The 19,360-nt window shown below is 31.5% G+C and overlaps 2 protein-coding genes across 2 annotated transcripts in view; one reads left to right on the top strand and one right to left on the bottom strand.

Moving 5' to 3' along the window:
- LOC126886917 (polyribonucleotide nucleotidyltransferase 1, mitochondrial) overlaps nucleotides 1-6,629 on the bottom strand; it is a 49,573-nt gene extending 42,944 nt beyond the window's left edge. The window contains exons 1-2 of the mRNA XM_050654078.1: nucleotides 6,306-6,629; nucleotides 689-1,230 (exon numbers count right to left, since the gene is read on the bottom strand). Of these exons, the coding sequence (XP_050510035.1) occupies nucleotides 689-1,230; nucleotides 6,306-6,442 (679 nt within the window). The 5' untranslated portion in view covers nucleotides 6,443-6,629. The remainder of the gene's footprint in view (nucleotides 1-688; nucleotides 1,231-6,305) is intronic.
- A 246-nt stretch (nucleotides 6,630-6,875) lies between these two features.
- Nucleotides 6,876-19,360, top strand: part of LOC126886918 (eukaryotic translation initiation factor 3 subunit J) — a 35,629-nt gene continuing 23,144 nt past the window's right edge. The window contains exons 1-2 of the mRNA XM_050654079.1: nucleotides 6,876-7,213; nucleotides 7,283-7,371. Coding sequence (XP_050510036.1) covers nucleotides 7,201-7,213; nucleotides 7,283-7,371 — 102 coding nt within the window. The 5' untranslated portion in view covers nucleotides 6,876-7,200. The remainder of the gene's footprint in view (nucleotides 7,214-7,282; nucleotides 7,372-19,360) is intronic.

Genomic DNA, 19,360 nt, shown 5'->3' with positions numbered 1-19,360 from the left:
TAAGCTGTTTAAATATCTCTTTATTAATGACAATAACAAAAATTTGATTGAGCCCCACATTGTGAAGATACCAGAGGACAGTGCCCGTAGATATCCAGGAAGAACTCTCTTTGAAGAAATCTGCTACACATCAAGACAATAAACAACTCTATTCAAATCATCATCTGTATTGTAACTAATTGTCAGTGATATTGTGATTACCGCCACATACAAATATATTTTTTTTTTAATTATTGTATTGTACTAATATTAACAAAAAAACATATATTGTAATAATGTATATTAATTGTGTAAATTGGCTGAAAGACTTCAGTCGATGGCCTTTTGGTACATTGTATCAATAAAGTATGTCTCTCTCTCTCTCGGTTACTATATCTGTTTACAAACAGTTAAATATATTATTTTTTCTACTTTAATATTTTCTTTTGATAATTTCCAACTTTGACAACGCTGTCTGACAAAGTCATACCTACAACGCGAAATTTTTTGGTGACCCTTCCTAGTTCGGCCGTCCAAGGGCCGGCCCATATCTTCTAACCCGTTTTAAATGTATAATAAATACATGTCTCTTTGTTGCTCTTATTAAAGGCTCATACCAAACATAAGAAAATACCCAGTCTGTATAATTATATATACAAGTCATTGCAGAATATTTTCAAAACATAAATCAATAATGCATTTAACAAACCTGCATTCCCTTCCAACATTACTACCAAACTTTTTCTCATGGCAGAGACAACTAAATTTAACGATGATGCTTGTAATTCTCTCCTTGTTGGATTGATTATTAACTCATTATCTATAAAACCAATTCGTACAGCTCCAATAGGCCCATTCCAAGGAATATCACTTAGAGATAGAGCAGCAGAAGCTGCATTAATGGCTAAAATGTCTGGATTATTTACTCCATCAACAGCTAACATATTGCACACCACTTGGGTATCGTAATTATAGTTTTCTGGAAATAAAGGTCTTAAACTTCTATCTATTAGCCTAGATGTCAAAATTTCCTTCTCGGTTGGACCTAGTTCTCTACGAAAAAAGTTTGTAGGAATTCTACCAGCTGCAGCAGATTTTTGTCGATAGTCAACAACTAGAGGTAAAAATCCACTTGATGTAGGTTTGGGCTTTGATACTACTGTAACCATGACTGATGTATCACCAAGAGTTGCCACTGCACAGCCATCTGCTAAACGAGCATACTGACCAGTGGATATAGTTAAATTACGTCTGAAAATAATATATATTAACAAATAGCATATATAAAAAATAGTTTAATGTTTTTAATCGTTTTTAAAAAGCAGATATATGTATTTCAAAATTTTGTTTGTGGGTTTGAGAAATATAGGATTTTTATGACTTTATTTTTTTTATAAAAAAATATGTAATAACTTTTTTGTTTGTTATTTTTTTGCATAAACCAATGTCTAAAATTTTCTATCTCACAATAAAACACTGAAAAACGTTTGTTTTTCTATACTTCCACAAAATTTATTACAACTATGTTATTACTACAGCTGTTTCGGCAAAGTGCCTTTCTCAAGTGATATATTTTACAATGTGTTTGCCTTAATTTTGCCTTAGAGGATTACCCATAATAAGTCCTGCACTGTTGTTTGTGTAAATTTGATTATTGAATTCATTTACACCTTCTTGAAATTTGCATAAATCAAGACTATTTTGAATTCAATAATCAAATTTACACAAACAACAGTGCAGGACTTATTATGGGTAATCCTCTAAGCCCATTACTATCAGATATATTTATGAACCAACTTGAAACAACAATTTCTAAACACCCCTTATTTAAACAGTTCTTATATTGGTGGAGATACGTGGATGACATACTAGTCTGCTTTACGGGAACTAACAGACAACTTGACCAATTTCTATCATACATTAATTCACTTCATAGTAATATTGAGTTCACAATAGAAACAGAACAGAATAATTCCATAAACTTTCTAGATGTAACGATTACCAGACTACACAACAAACATGAGTTCTCCGTATATCATAAACCTACCCATACTGACACAACTATACACAATTCATCATCCCATCCTACACAACACAAATTAGCAGCCTACCATAGCATGATACATAGACTGACGGAAATTCCTATGACAAAAAATAACTTCGAGACAGAACTAAATATCATTAGACAAATAGCAGTAAACAATGGCTATAACGAACAAACAGTTAACAACATTTTAAACCAAAAACTCCATAAGAAAGCCTTGAAATTAGTGTATCCACCACCACAGAAAGAACCCAGTACCTTCTGCTCTCTCACATATACTGGCAAAATAACTACAAAAATAGCCAGATACATAAAAAAGAAAGGAATAACACCAGCTTTCAGAACTAACAACAACTTAAGCAAACATATTAAAAACAATAAAAGCCGAAAGAGAAAACAACTACAGAGTGGTGTGTACAAACTAACTTGTGGTGACTGTCCGAAAACTTACATCGGTCAAACTGGCAGAACTTTTGACAAACGGATAGCAGAACACAAAAGGGCTTTCAACAATAGAAAAACAGACACTTCTACATACGCACTTCACCTTCTAGAGCATAATCATTCTTTCAATGAAGAGTTTCAAATTCTACATATTCAAAATAAAGGCCTTAAGCTATCACTTTTAGAATCAATGGAAATTAATAAATTGAAAAATACAGATATAATTCTGAATGACCAACTCGAGACAAACAGCTCCCCACTCCTCAACCTCTTCAGTTAAAGACTTAAAAAGGCAAACACATTGTAAAATATATCACTTGAGAAAGGCACTTTGCCGAAACAGCTGTAGTAATAACATAGTTGTAATAAATTTTGTGGAAGTATAGAAAAACAAACGTTTTTCAGTGTTTTATTGTGAGATAAAATGAACTTCCATCAAGTAACGGTCGAATCCATCAATTATTTAAAATTTTCTAATTTGAATTGACTTTAATGTTTTCCAAGTTGGCGGAGAACTTGAAGCCACCCTATATCTTCATATATCTTTATTCATATAATAGTCTAGTTACTAAAGCTAAAAGAGGTATTCTGAATTCTGAAAACTGCATCAGTTTGCATTTTAAAATAAGTCAAATGGGTGTGAAAGTGGGTGAAAGCATGTATCAGCACAATGTATAAGTATAACTTTTCTTATTTTTACACGTCAAAATTTTAAGTAAATCAATGCAGTTTTCATAATTCAGTGTGTCCATAAAGTAACGCATAAATTCATTATTTCATAAACCAGCCACTTTAAGGAAAAATCCTTAACCGAAACAAGTCGATCATTATTTGTAAATTACGATTTTTTGGTATCTATAGCATACTAGTGACGTCATCCATCTGGGTGTGATGACGTCATTGATGATTTTTTTAAATGAGAATAGGGGTCATGTGATAGCTCATTTGAAAGGGTATTCAATTCTCTATTCATTATTATAAACATTAAAATAATTATTTATACAGGGTGTTCAAAAACATTTTTTTAATTAAATTAATTGAGACAAAAAGAAGATTGTATGTAATTTATTTACTTCAAAATACGTTTTATTGCTGTCAGAAAACAGAAAAAAATTGTTCTTTTGACAAATAAATATTGTTTTTCGCTTAAATTCAATGTTAAAGCTGCTACCCACCTACCTATTGGCAGTTTGAACATTTCGTTTAAGCGAAAATCAATGTTTATTTTTCAAATAATTTTTTTTCTCTTTTCTGACATATGTAACATGTATTTAGAATTAGATAAATTACATAAATTCATTATTTTGTGTCAATTAATTTAATTTATAAAAATTGTTTTTGGACACCCTGTGTAAATAATTATGTTAATGTTTATATTATTGAATACCCTTTCAAATGAGCTATCACATGACTCCAGTTCTCATTAAAAAAAAATCAATGATTCCGTCATGACGCCCAGATGGATGACGTCACTAGTATATACGCCCAAAAATCGTAATTTAAAAATAAAAATCGACCTGATTCTCGATTTTTCGATAAAGTCGCTGGTTTATGAAATAATAATTTATGCGTTACTTTATGGCAGCATTGTATTGTAATATTCAGGGTGTTTGGTAAAGAATGGGACATAGCTTAACCTCAGATTCTTGAGGTTAAAATAGGTTGATTTAAGCTAACTTACCTTAGTACAAAAGTTGATAATAACCGAAATATAGGTTGTCGAAGTTAAACTTTTATTTTATTTATTTTTGAATATTTCCTGACAGGCATGGGACAACAACACGAAATTTGGTAAGTGGTACTGGTATTGTACAATCTACTAAATTATGTTAAACAAACGTTCCTGGCTACTACCAGAGGCGTACGATGGGGGAACGTGAATGGTTGACCCTTCGAAAATTATACGCCACTGGCGGAATTGCTATTTTAGTGCAATTTTTCGATTCTCCAATACTTTCTATGTAAAAAACATACTCTTCATTCGTAACGATAAGGCCATTAGTTTTCGAGATATTTAAAGCTAAAAACAAAGGAGCATAATACATTAATCAAAATAAGTGTGCTTTTTCCTTTTTAACTTCAAATATCTCAAAAACTAATGACTTTATCGTTATGAATGAAGAGTATATTATTTGCATAGAAAGTATTAGAGAATCTAAAAATTATTCTAAAATAGAAGTTTCATCAGTGGCATAGAATTTGGGAAGGGTCAACCATTCACTTTCCACTGTTGTACGCCTCTGGTAGTAGCCAGAAACGATTATTTAACATAATTTAGTAGGGTATACAGTGACTACACTTTCTGCCAAGTATCACATGGATATGTCAAATTATTTTAAAGTATTCTCTTTTTTAAATAATTTATTCTTTATTTAAAACTTTAAGAACTATGTGTGCCCGGTACTATAAAACTAGGTATTTGACATATCCTTATTGTACTTGGCAGAAAGTGTAAGTATTGTACACCTTACTAAATTACGTTAAATAATCGTTTGTGGTTAATACCAGAGGCGTACGACAGGAGAAAGTGAATGGTTGACCCTTCCCAAATTCTACGCCACTGATGAAACTGCTATTTTAGCATAATTTTTAGATTCTCCAATACTTTCTATGGAAATAATATACTCTTCATTTGTAATGATAAACTCATTAGTTTTCAATATATTTGAAGTTAAAAAGGAAAAGGCACACTTATTTTGATTAATGTATTATGCTCCTTCCTTTTTAGCTTCAAATATCTCAAAAACTAATGGCTTTATCGTTACGAATGAAGAGTATGTTATTTACATAGAAAGTATTGAAGAATAAAAAAATTGCACCAAAATAGAAATTCCGCCAGTGGCGTAGAATCTGGGAAGGGTCAACCATTCACATTCCCCCGTTGTATGCCTCTGGTAGTAGCCAGTAATGTTTGTTTAACATAATTTAATAGGGTGTACAGTACCAGCAACACTTACCAAATTTCGTGTTCTTGTCCCATGCCTGTCAGGAAATATTCAAAAATAAATAAAATAAAATTTTAACTTTGACACCCTGTATTTCGGTTATTATAAATTTTTGTACTAAGGTAAGTTAGCTTAAATCGACCTATTTTAACCTCAGGAATCTATGGCCCATTCTTTACCAAACAACCTGTATTTATATTTCTCAAAGTTGGTGTTTTATTTAGAATAATAATAATTACTCAATACATCTCATAATACCAGGCATTTATCCCATTGCAGTTACTCAAATTAATGTTAAACCTGTTTTAATCTTGAAAATCGGTATACTTTGCAATGCATTCCATTCAAATCCGTGCATTTTTTTTTCCTTGACAAGCTCTGTATTTCTCTAGGACCGCTCTCTTGTATGTTGGGCGCAATGTTGCTTCACTGATTATATGAGACCATTCCATCAGTATTGGAAGTTTATTGGTTTTACCACAGTATAATGCAAGCAAATATTTTACCATAATTATTGTTTAATTGTGTTTTGTAGATGCATATTATGTTGTGTAATAAAAAGATTATTTATGTTCAGCAATCTTCCTCTTGAGGACCTTTTATTACTTTCTTAAATAAATAATGTTATGCACTGGGTTCTTTTGCCCGTTTAATTTTATATTATTAATCATTTAAAAACTAATGATATTTGATGTACTTTGCTTAAAAACTGTGGTTTTCTTATCTAGTAGATTTGTACACTATGGCACAAAAAGCAGTGATATTAAGTGACTATCTGATTTCACCGTTTTTTAAAACGTACACACATCTAATAATCTATGAGATAAAATCATTTTTACAGTTACTCTTGCACATTTGTTCTTATTCTCTCAATTTTCTTAAATATTACCTACCCATTTGAAAATGGTATATTAACTTCTGGCACACTTAAACCATCACTATAATATCTCTTTGTCCTTAAAAAGTAACGTTTTATTTCACACACTTGCCTAACGTTCGCTTTTAAGTATCTAGAGCCCCTGAGAAACATTTTTATTAAAATTTATTTTGAAATTCCTACCATTCTCAAATCGTCTAACCTCAATAACTTCTTTTTTAATTTATAACTGTCTTATCTCGTAAACTGTGATATACAGCCACAGTATACAGCTATGATTTTTAAAAAGGCATTTATAACTTGTTTGGAATTAATCATTCGTGCTTTTCAAATTTCAAAAATAAAGTAGTACGATATGAAAATCATAGTTTTTCAAATATTTCTTTTTTTAAATTATATCAAGGAAAATGAATCAAGAAATATTTGTTGTTGTTTGTTTGCAGTCATATAAACCCAAACAAACAACAACAAATATTTCTTGATTCATTTTCCTTGATATAATTTAAAAAAAGTTTGCTGTGAGTCACAGTGACAAATAACTTTGACAAATAACTTTTGGATTTGTATCTTTTTTACTGCAAGAAGCAGTGACGACAACATGCGAAAATTAAAACCGTTTCTAAATGTCAAACGTTAAATAAAATAAATTAAATGTCAAAGTGAACCTGAAATGGATGTTCGAAGGTCGACCTCAAATTTGTATAGTGATAATTTGAAGAATTTTTGTGTTTTTATAATTTCTTATCAAAAATTTAAAAAACCCAGACATCGCGTTTGATAGCAGTTTATTTTTTCTTGATTTACTAACCAATTTTAACGATTTTGGTTGGTGAATCATCGTTAGTTATAATCGTCCATAAGCCACACGTGAAGTGGTCATTTTGAGGTTCGGTGCTAGTACAATCTGCAATATGGAATCGTGGGGTGAGTAAATTTACCTTTTTGTTAAAGAATTTTGATTGCAAATTCACCTGGGTTGTTTGCTTATTGCAGATGATGACAATTTTGAGCCCACTGCTCCTACAGTTGTTCCAGTAGCTGCTAACAAGTGGGAAGGAGAAGATGAGGAGGAAGACATTAAGGTATACCTCCTATAATTAATATTTATCTAGCAAATATCCCATGTATTAATATGAGTCCATTTATAATCTAAAAATAACAATTTGAAGCTATTTGCCAATTCTAGTCTGTTTACCTAATTAAAATTTTCTATTTAAAATTAGAAAGGAGTAAATAAGAAAGCAAATATAAGCAAACTTACATGTATATATATAACAAAACGAAACATTTTTTTATTTTTATGAAATGTTTTTCATGCTTTTAACACGATTTTATGTATTAAGCAGTATAATTTGCATTTTATATTATATTTGTATTAGATTTCTGATTGTGTCATATGTGATATACAGTCGAACCCGCTTATTAGAATACCGGTTTTATAGGAATATCCCGGTTTAAGGAATAGAAATTTGAGGTCCCGAAACGTTCTTACTGGTCACCAATGATCGGTTATTAGAATATCCTGTTTATAAGAATATTTTTGCTTGGCACGAAGGCTATTCCAATAAGTGGGTTCCACTGTACATCTAAATACAACCATATCAATGTCTATACCTCCCAGTAAAGGAGATAATTTTTAAAGAGTCAGGAACTCCAATGAGGGTAGGTAAGGTAAACCTGAAATACATATCGTTAGCTTAGTGTGAAAACCTCGTATCTCATTTTTTTTTCAAAAATGACATTTTGGTTGTTTTAGTTTGAAAACCTTGTATCTCATGATTTACAACTGTTAGAAAAAATCCAAATACACTAGATTATTTTCTACAGCTGTAAAAAGAAACCACGTATATCAATTGCTCTCTTGATTTAGTGTGAATACCACGTATATTTATAACCAAGAATTTGGTACTTAATTTGGAGTGTTTGTTTGAGAGATTCGACTTATAGAAATGTTTTTTGTGAACAATAAAAGGTAGTCCGGCATATAGAAACATTTTATGAACCTCAAATCAAAAGATTTGTACTGTATCAACCTAGTATTTGGAGGTGTGCAATAAGCTATGAAAACCTTGTAAATAATAATAGACACAACCTCATTTTAGATGAAAACCTAACTAAAACTACTTGGGCAAATGCTATATATACTGCAATGATATCTGCGTGTTTTTCATAGTTAATATTTGTATTTCCAATTTAATAGCAACATTTAACACTTTCAGCTCTGGGCCAATATCAGATATTTGTCTCAATGTGCTCGAATTAAAAATATTTAACAGTAATTTTTGTTTTGAGGTTATATTATCCAGAAAATCAGTTTTTTGCCTCTCCTGTAAAATTGTAATTTAATGAGATACAAGGTTTTCACACTAAGGCATCGATATAAGCACATAGCAGATGCCCTGTTCTGTAATTAAATCTGTATCATCTTTACTCTCATTTTAGATTATTTTTGTTTATAATGCACCAAACTACAGTCCCTGGCCAAATTATTAGATGCATCATAAGATTTTATAAAAAATGTTAATTATGAGGTTAAACCTAAATAAGTTTTTTGTATATACCAGACACAACATATTATGTTGTTTGGTTGTCCATTTAATTATCTATATTTTATCACAAATAAAATGTATTTATTGACTATTGAAGGGGAGGAAAACAAAAATAATGTCAATTAAATGTTAATATTTTGTTGAGCCGCCTTTAGCCACTATTAGAGCTTTAGTTCTACAGATACAGGACTACAGGTTTGCATTGATATTATGCCATGCATAATTAAAGCTCTAATAGTGCCTAAAGGTGGCTTAACATAATATTAACATTTAATTGTCATTATTTTTGTATTCCTTCAAGAGTCAATAAATACTTATTTGTTAATAATTAATAATTATGTTTTATTTGTGATAAAAAATATAGACAAGTAAGTAAATGGACAATCAAACAACATACATTGTGTCTGGTACATACAAAAAACCTATTTAGTATCACCTCATAATTAAAACATTTTTTTTTTAAATCTTATAGTGTGTCTAATAATTTGGCACAGGGACTGTACTTCCTTTATGACTTCTGAATTTTGGTAGTAGTGGAACCTTTGGTTTCCTTTTTAATCATGTCACACCCTCAGTGCACAACTGTTCAAAAGTCGAAATAAGTAAGTTTCAAGATAACAGCGATTTTGTTTATTTTCGTGCTATTAATGGTGTGCTAATATCGGTGTGATAGTTATGATATTTGGCCGGTTGAGCATTTGAAAGTTACTAAAGTTTTACACGGGATAGATATGCATGTTTACAAGTGAATGCCATGATTACTTCATTTTCATAAAATTTTTGACTTACAACAATTTTGCACTGAGGGTGCGATGTTATCATGTACAGCCGGTTCCTAAAAAAACTGATACGACTCTTAGTAAGATTTGATCATGTTGAGCAGTGTATTTGATTGATCTGACATTATATTGATTATGACAGACAAATAATAAAATAAACAAACAACAAACAACTGATTCATGAAAAAACTAATAAGTATTTTAGAAAAATTTAAACGCAGGATGAAAGATTACATTATTACCGAGGGCGGAAAGCCCCTTAGAATAAACAAGCAGTTTCTATTGAATGAAATATTTGAAATTAAATATCACACTTTTTTATTTTCAGCCCTGTAACTTATTAAAATAAATATTATAGAAGTTTTCAGGTACTTTCAGCCCTCGGTAATAATGTAGTCTTTCATTCTGAGTTTAAATTTTTCAAAAATATTTATTAGTTTTCTCAGGATTCGAAAAAAAAATGAATACAATTAAAATACATTGAGAATTTTGACATGCGTCACAATTTTGCATTAACTCAATGTAAAGTTTTAAACTGTTGAATTCCAGCTTCCCTAATTATTTGACATCAAAAGACATTAGAAACTATTTGTAGATGATTGAAATCTGTATTGAAAACAACTGTTAAAATTGTTCTACGTAATTAGACATATTCCAAAATTTTGTAAAAATGTAATACATTTCAGTTTTCAGCCCAAACTTAGGCCACACACAATGCGATAATGTTCACATTTTTGAACTGTCAATATTTTTATTTTATCATCTATTGTTTAAAAACAATACAGTTGATAAGATACCCTCAGTTGCGGAGAAAGTATTAATAATAAAGATTAATAATAAAGTCTAATAACCGTGGAACAGAATAAGCTATCTGACAAATTTTAAGATTTGGCAGTGACATTGACAGTATGTAAATATTAAGTATTTATCCTTCAAAATACACTGCTCAATTTTCTACAAAATACGCGTCAAGAGTCGTATCAGTTTTTTTTGGAACCAGGTGTACATTGGGTTGCCAAATTATTTGGGACACTACACATATTTTTGTATTTTTATATATACTAAACTGGTTTTATAGCGTACTATGCATTTCCGTTTTCAATAGCCACTCACTTTCTATTGTGACAGTCTTCTTCTCTTAAATTTCTGACATCACCTCGGAGATGCCCTTTTTCCATGTGGTTGCTTGTCTTCTCCGTTTTCGTTTTTCTGTAGGGTTAACAAAGATGTTACCACCAGTTGATTGAAGCCCTTTTTTAAAGAATTACATCATAATCCAAACTTAACAAATAACACAGAAGCTTTATTCAGAACATGCCATGACACATAGAAACTTTAATTGCAGAAAAGAGTGGCATCACTAAATATTAAAGTTAGTGATTTTTGTTAAATATTTTTTTTGTGAAAAAAATAAATGGTTTTACTAATAAAACTCATGGGTTTTGTGACCTTCAGACCTCATTCCCTTATACATAATACAATTGCAAGCCTTAAAGCCAATAACAAAAAATTCAATAAATTAAAAATTGTTTTACTGTCCCTAATAATTTGGCCACCCACTGTATATAGCTAAATTTGAACCATTTACATGGAAATAATATGACAACTTAAATGAAATACATAGGTTACCTACTTTTTTAAGAGGATGTAGTTCAATTAGATAATATACCTCTTTAGTGATGATTTTTATCTAATCTAAAATTATTGTCGCATTTTTTGGTTTTGCTGTAAAGTATTTACTTTATGTTGGTATCTAACAAGAAGATATAAAAAAATAATTGAAAAGAAAAAAAAGTCAAAAACTAATAATACTTGTTACCATAAACACAATTTCTGGAATGTTGGAGCAATTCATCAGGACAAAGACAGGTGAAACAGTATATCACAGAGTATTTGCCAAAATTTATAGTAGATCTAATTAACAAAGACAGGAAAACAGTCAAAGCCATAGGTCTGCCAACAGGGCACTGTAAGCTGAATAGGCTGATGAAGCTGATGGAATTGGTAGGTGATGGATGACCTACGCAGATTCTATCCCTTATAAGAAGAAACAGCAGAGCACCTTTTATGTCAGTGTGATAGCTTGGTAAATGTGCAGTTCTTTGCATTAGGTGAAGAAAAGCCACCAGCAAAGAAGCTACAGTCAGAAAAATGAAAGAATACCCATGTGTCATCGATGATATGCATACGAATCAAATCAAAAATGTCTAGTCAAAACAAAGTCTAAACCAAGTTAATACTGAAAATAAACGAATGTGACTACTACCCCACCGTACAATTTTTTGCTACGTAAGAATGTGTCAAAAAATGTTTGTGATGTTATTCTTTTTCTGATAATACCTATATATTTATTGGTATTAAATGTGTTACTATTACTACCGTAATTAATTATTTGATATAGATTAATAATACAAAAGTAATCCGTAAGCAAATATAGTATTATGAAGTTCTCCATGTTAAAGTTGCCATTGGACGTAAATAGTAACAGGAATTTAAAAAATGTCGTTTATGTCAGCTGTATTAAGTGATTTAAAATTAAAGTAAACTTATGAATTCAGATTATTAGCTATCCAGATCATTTTCCAGACATTATCTGCAAATAAATGTACATTCGTAAAAATATACTAATCTGTAATTTCATATATGTACTATGATTGAAAAGTCAGAGTAATATGTACACATTTGGCGAACTCATAGACAGAAGTTAACCATATTGACAGATGATTATTTACAAATTTTATTGACATATTTTAATTAAATAAATACTTACCAAACCAAAAATACAATATAATATCAAAATAGCTCTTAAAACAACTCAGTTTATTCAAGTAAATACAACTGATTATTAAAATTTATAAACTCTACTGAACCTAACCCAGTTTCACTGTCAAACTGACAGAAATCGAAACTGTCAGATTGTAGTTGACCAGCACGATTACTAGAATAGTAGTTTATACAAGCATTATCTCTACCCATGTTGAATGTTTTTCTAAGAATGACATTAGAAGTACAGAAATAGTCAAGTGTGAGTTTAAATTTTCTACTAAATTAATATGTTATTACTAAATTAATACCCATGTTGAATGTTTTTCTAAGAATGACATTAGAAGTACAGAAATAGTCAAGTGTGAGTTTAAATTTTCTACTAAATTAATATAACTACATTGAACAGTTGTATCGCCGTCTCACTCTGTCAATTATAAATATGTAACTGTATGTCTTGGATTACGTTTTTGGTTAGTAGACAAAACTTAATAATCTATCTCTCTCGTTTGTTATTTATAGAAAAAGGCAGCAAATCCAAAATGTGTGCTTGATATGATCGTTCATGGGTATTCTTTCATTTTTCCGACTGTACATGGTTTGTTCAGTCTCAAAGTTATTAGACCTTTTAAAAAGAGTCACTCTGGAGACAGTAATCTAGGGCTAGAGAACAACAGTAGATCTAAAAAGGTTGCAGTGGCATAGGCCAATAGCCAGGCACCATTGAGTTCACTCCCGTCTTGAGCAGGTAGTTATTTTATTAGTCGAGTTCACTCCCGACACTATTCGAATTCACTCCCGAGCGATTTTACAATAAAGTATGATTTAAGGATATTTTTTTTGTGAAATTTGAACATTGTTGCCAAATAGCACTTTTATCGTAAAGCAATTTGAGAAGTTTTTCCAGACACTAAACTTAAGGGATGCCTGTTTCACTTGAGTCAAAGTTGGCATAGAAAAATTCAACAGTTGGAAATGTCCCACGAATATCAGTGCAGAAACAGATATAACTAAATATATACCTTATATATATTTGGTTTAGCATTTCTCGAAGCAGAGGACGTTGGGGATTGCTTTGTCATGGATCTTGTTGCAATTCAACCAGAAGATGAAACAGTGGTTAAGTTTAGTGACTATTTCGTTCAAACCTATATTGAAGAAACATCAACATTTCCTCCTCACATATGGGCTGAAAATTCTTCGTCTTTACAAAGGACAACAAATGCATGTGAGTCTTTTCACTCTCGCTATAATGCTTCATTATACAACACATCCAAATTTTAACCAGTTTATTTATGTTCTTCAAGATTTTCAATTAGATACTTATATCAAACTTCATAGATACCGTTGTGAAAGTATACGATAGAAAAGTGATATTGAATGTGAAGTGTACAATATGTATTCAGTGAAACTTAATGACCAAATATTAACAAAAACATAACAATGAAACTTTGTTTTCTTGAATTATTACCAAGTTGCATTTTTAAAAATCATCCCAATTAGATGTAAATGTGCAAGAACGTCTAATAAGAAATATACTTTTAAACGAATGCTTTGTCAACAGTGTCCAGATTTTAAGGTATAATAATTACTTATATTAATGACGGCTTAAAATCGCCTGGGAGTGAATTCAAACATTACCTTTTACGTAGTCAGGTAATATTCATATTTTGGGAGTGAACTCAACTTGTCCCCAATAGCCACCTCAGTGAATCTATCTATTTACTATAATAAACGCAACAAGAACAATAGTGATGAACACAAAAGAAATTAAAAAAACAAAGATAAAAAAATACAAGAGAGATTAAAAAAAGATTAAAAATCGTTTCAAACTGATTTTTTGTGTAGGTACTGTATTTCATATGGCATCTTTATTATTTTTCTCTATTTGGTGTGATCTGTGTATAGCCCGATCAAAGAACAATCTGACCCAAAAAAAATAAAGGAAGGATGAAAATTTGGGAATAGTCTATTATTATATAAGAAAAAGTTTACAATTCTACATGGGCATGGGCATCCATTTTTGTAAAATGGAGGGGAATACCCCCTCTCAAAGGTGAAAAATATACATTCAAAATAAGTCCGGAATTGGATAAAATGACGAATTCTAAGCAACTTTTGTTCTATAGAGTTTTTTCTTTAAGTCAATATTTTTCGAGTTTTTGCAAGTGAATATGTTCTTTTTTAACAGAAAAAAACATGTTTTTGGACGGTTTTTCGGAAATAACTCAAAGAGTAAGTATTTCAGCGAAAAAATATTCTTGGTAAAAATATAGCTTATAAAAACCTGAAAAAAATGGTGTACACTTGAGGTCTGCAGACCCAGTAGAAGCAAAGTTGTAGCTAATGAAAGGTATGTTCTTCTTCATCAAATTCCAAATCGAATATTTCAATGTAAAATAACCCAAAAACGGAGCCCTTTTCGGGGAAAATTGATTTCAACTTTTTTGAAGTGTTTAAAAAAAGGTTTATTTCTGTTTTCAAAAAAAACTTCTAACATTAAAAATAAGTGAGTTATGCTCAAAATATTGTTGGGCACTTTTATTTTTTGGTAAAAAAATCGCGAAAATCACCCCTTAATTAGCATTACAAATAAATTTTATCATTACCACTTCACAAGTTACTTTGCTTATGTATTATTTATATGATCTGTAAGTTTCATCGGTTCAAAGTGCTTATTTTTGAAAAATGTGTAGTTAAAATGGCTTGAACGAGTAACTAATCACGAGTTTAGGAAAATTTTCAACAGCCATAGCATAACCAATTTTTGTCTAACAAAAAAACAAAAAAGCAAAAATATTCAGAAAAGCAAAACGTACATTTTATTACTGTTTAAGATTTTTGGTATTACATACTAATAATTTTTAAGTTAATTCCATGAACAATTCCATTTTTTTTTTCAAAATAAAAAAAATGTTTTATTTTAAACCCAATTTTTTTCAAAAATGAACACTTTGAACCAATGAAATTTATAGATAATATAAACAATTCATAAGTAACTTGTGAAGCGGTAACGATTAATTTTATTTGGGAAGATAACTAGGGGGTGATTTTCGATATTTTTGTACCACAAAATAAAAGGACCAACAATGTTTTGAGCGTAACTCGCTTATTTTTAATGTAAGAAGTTTTTTTAAATAACAAAAATATACCTTTTTTAAACACTTTAAAAAAGTTGTAATGAATTTTCCCCGAAAAGTGCTCTGTTTTTTGGTTATTTCACATTGAAATATTCGATTTGGAATTTGAAGAAGAACCTACTTTTCATTAGCTACAACTCTGCTTCTACTGGGACCTCACGCATACACCATTTTAATTTTTTATAAGCTTTATACTTACTTTTTGAGTTATCTGCGAAAAACCGTCCAAAAACATGTTTTTTTTTTGTTAAAAATAAACATATTTACTCGCAAATAACTCGAACAGTTTTGACTTGTGAAAAAACTCTATAGAACAAAAGTTGCTTAGAATTAGTCATTTTTTTCAATTCCGGGCCTATTTTGAACTTATATTTTTTCACTCACGAGAAAATATTTTTCACCCCGTATTTCCCAATTTTCGTAAAATGGAGGGGATGTAGAATTGTAAACTTTTTCTTATATATTATTATATAATAATAGACAATTTCAACTACCTATTGCCAAATTTTCATCCTTCCTTTATTTTTTTTTGAGGTTTTCGTAAAATTTTGTGTTCCTTGGTCCCTGATCGGGCTAGTATTGCATATTATGCTATCAGAAGTTCATTTGGAAATATTTTGAAATAAAGTTCCTCATCAAAAAGTGTTAATTCTCTTCACATTTGTAAATAAATAAAAACACAGTTGAGATGTAATAAAAGTTTGTTCTTCTTCTTTAAGTGCCGTCTCCTAATCGGAGGTTGGATATCATCGTCACTATCTTTACTCTATCAACCGCTGCTCTGAAGAGTTCTATAAAGTTGCATTTAAACCAGTCCCTTAAATTCTTCAATCATGACACTCTCCTTCTTCCTATACTCCTTCCGCCTCTTATCTTTCTCTGTATTATCAGTCTTAGCATTTCATATCGCTGTCCCCTCATTACGTGTCCCAGATATTGTAACTTTCTTATTTTTATTGTGTTATTAGATGAGCCCAAAAAAGTTTGTTAGATGAGCCTGATAGACTAGATAGAATATTATAGGGGTTCTATAAGTTATATTATAAGATTTATAGTTACCAAATACCATAGTACAGTCGAACAGGGAACTGGTGAAAAGGCGGAGCCTGCAGTATGCAGAGAGAGAAATGATTAAGGCAGAAATGATGTAATTTACATGAACATTACGCTTGAATTCACGTTTAATAATCACTGGCACTTGATAATCAATCATAAGGTCTGGATCCCGCGTATGAAAAAAAAGTTGATTAATAGCAAGCTGAAAATTTGTTAATAGCTTAAGGGTGTCTAGTCGGACAAACTTTGATATATGGGAACACTGGAACAGGGGAAGTTTTAATTGTGGAACAGGTTAAAAATTTGGAACGGTCAGATTACGAAAACGGAACATTTATTTTGTCCGACAGAACAGACTTAAACTCTTCGAACAGAGATTAAACTCTCATGCAAAAATCAGACTGCTATTTATCACCAAATGGGCGTTTTAATGAGTGGAACATGTAGAATATGTTAAATGTCAGGAATTATGACAGGTGATAAATAGCAGTCTGATTTTTGCATGAGAGTTTAATCTCTGTTCGGAGACTTTAAGTCTGTTCTGCCGGACAAAATAAATGTGCCGTTTTCGTGGTTTGACCGTTCCAAATTTTTAACCTGTTCCACAATTAAAACTGCTCCTGTTCCAGTGTTCCCATATATCAAAGTTTATCCGACTAGACACCCTTAAGCTATTAACAAATTTTCAGCTTACTATTAATCAACTTTTTTTTCATAAGCGGGATCCAGACCTAATATTTAAAAAATAAAAATATAAAATGTGCACTAAAGCTCAATATAAATACAAGACCAAGCTCAATTGTGTGTACAAAAGTATGATGTCATTACAAAACAATTAAGAGACTTTCACTTTAAAAGATCCTTCTTGGAAAACTTCATTATTTGTAAGTATTTAACGATACAAAGTAAATATTTAAATAAGGCAATAATATGATTCTTACATTATATTAAGAATAACTCATTTTACAAAATTATTTTCTTTAATTTAAAAAGTATAACATTATTTAAAACATACATAATTTGGATATCATTACAATGCAATTAAGAGACTTTCACTTTAAAAGATCCTACTTGGAAATCTTCATTACTTTTAAGTATTTAACCCTTTAAGTAAGTACCCTTAAAGTAACCCTTGTTACAGTAACACTTTTCGACAAAATTATTTTCTTTATAGTCTAAGAGCTGGGAGCGGATTTTGTGCGTGATAAGTAATATGGAAAAACTATACGGGGATATGTTGAATTAGTTGTGTACATGACTTTCACCAACGGCCGGAAACCAGAGTTGGGGCCGAGGGTAGTTATAAGGGGTCAAAGTCGCGGATTTTATTATTTTTTTTATGACGCTCATGATCGAGATAGTGCACCAAAATTTGGGAATAAGTAGGTCATGGCGTAACTAAGTAAAATCTCTAGGGGCGGAACGCTGCGTGGCCGACAAAGTAATGGGGGTAGGGGTGAATATAAAAAATATAAAGGGTTTTTTGCGACGACGTTCGTGATTGAGATAGTGGACCAAAATTTGGGAATAAGTAGATCATGACATTACTAAGTAAAATCCCCAGAGCCGGAAACCAGAGTTGGGGATGAGGGTAGTTATAAGGGGTCAAAGTTCCGTTTTTTATTATTTTTTTTGTGACGCTCATGATTGAGATAGCGCGCCAAAATTTGGGAATAAGTAGGTCATGACGTAACTAAGTAAAATCTCCAGGAGTGGAACGCTGCGTGGTCGACAAAGGGGTGGGGCAGGGTGAATATAAAAAAATGTAAGGGGTTTTTTGCGACGTTCGTGATTGAGATAGTGCACCAAAATTTGGGAATAAGTAGACCATGAAATAACTAAGTAATATCCCCAGAGGCGGAAACCAGAGTGGCGGGCGAGGGTAGCTATAAGGGGTAAAAGTCGCGGTTTTTATTACTTTTTTTGGGGCGCTCATGATGGAGATAGTGCACGAAAATTTGGGAGTAAGTAGGTTATGATGTAACTAAGTAAAATCTTCAGGGGCGGAACGCTGCTTGGGGTACAAAGGGGTGGTAGGCAGTGATAAGTATAAAAATATATGGGGGGTTTTTTGCCGTTCGTGATCAAGATAGTGCACCAAAATTTGGGAATAAGTAGATCATGACATTGCTAAGTAAAATCTCCAGGGGCGGAACGCTGCGTGGGAGACAAATGTTGTGCCGGGTCACAAAAAAAATAATACATACTGCGACTTTGACCCCTTAAAACTACCCTCATCCCCAACTCTGGTTTCCGGCTCTGGGGATTTTACTTAGCTAAGTCATGGTCTACTTATTCCCAAATTTTGGTGCACTCTCTCAATCTAGCACGTCGCAATAAACCCCTTATATTTTTTATATTCACACCTACCCCCACCCCTTTACCGGCCACGCAGCGTTCCACCCCTAGGGATTGTACTTAGTTACCTCATGACCTACTTATTCCCAAATTTTGGTGCACTATCTCGATCATGAGCGTCACAAAAAAAATAATAAAAACGGCGATTTTGACCCCTTATAACTACCCTCATACCCAACTCTGGTTTCCGGCTCTGAGGATTTTACTTAGTTATGTCATGGTCTATTTATTCCCAAATTTTGGTGCACTCTCTCAATCACGAACGTTGCAAAAAAACCCCTTATATTTTTTGTATTCACCCCTGCCCCACCCCTTTGTCGGCCACGCAGCGTACCACTCCTGGAGATTTTACTTAGTTACGTCATGACCTACTTATTCCCAAATTTTGGTGAATTCTTTCGATAATGAACGTCACAAAAAAAAATA

Source organism: Diabrotica virgifera, chromosome 6, assembly GCF_917563875.1.
Source record: "Diabrotica virgifera virgifera chromosome 6, PGI_DIABVI_V3a".
Lineage (NCBI taxonomy): Eukaryota > Metazoa > Arthropoda > Insecta > Coleoptera > Chrysomelidae > Diabrotica > Diabrotica virgifera.
The sequence above is the reverse complement of the archived record's forward strand: the minus strand, read 5'-3'. Positions and strand labels throughout refer to the sequence as shown.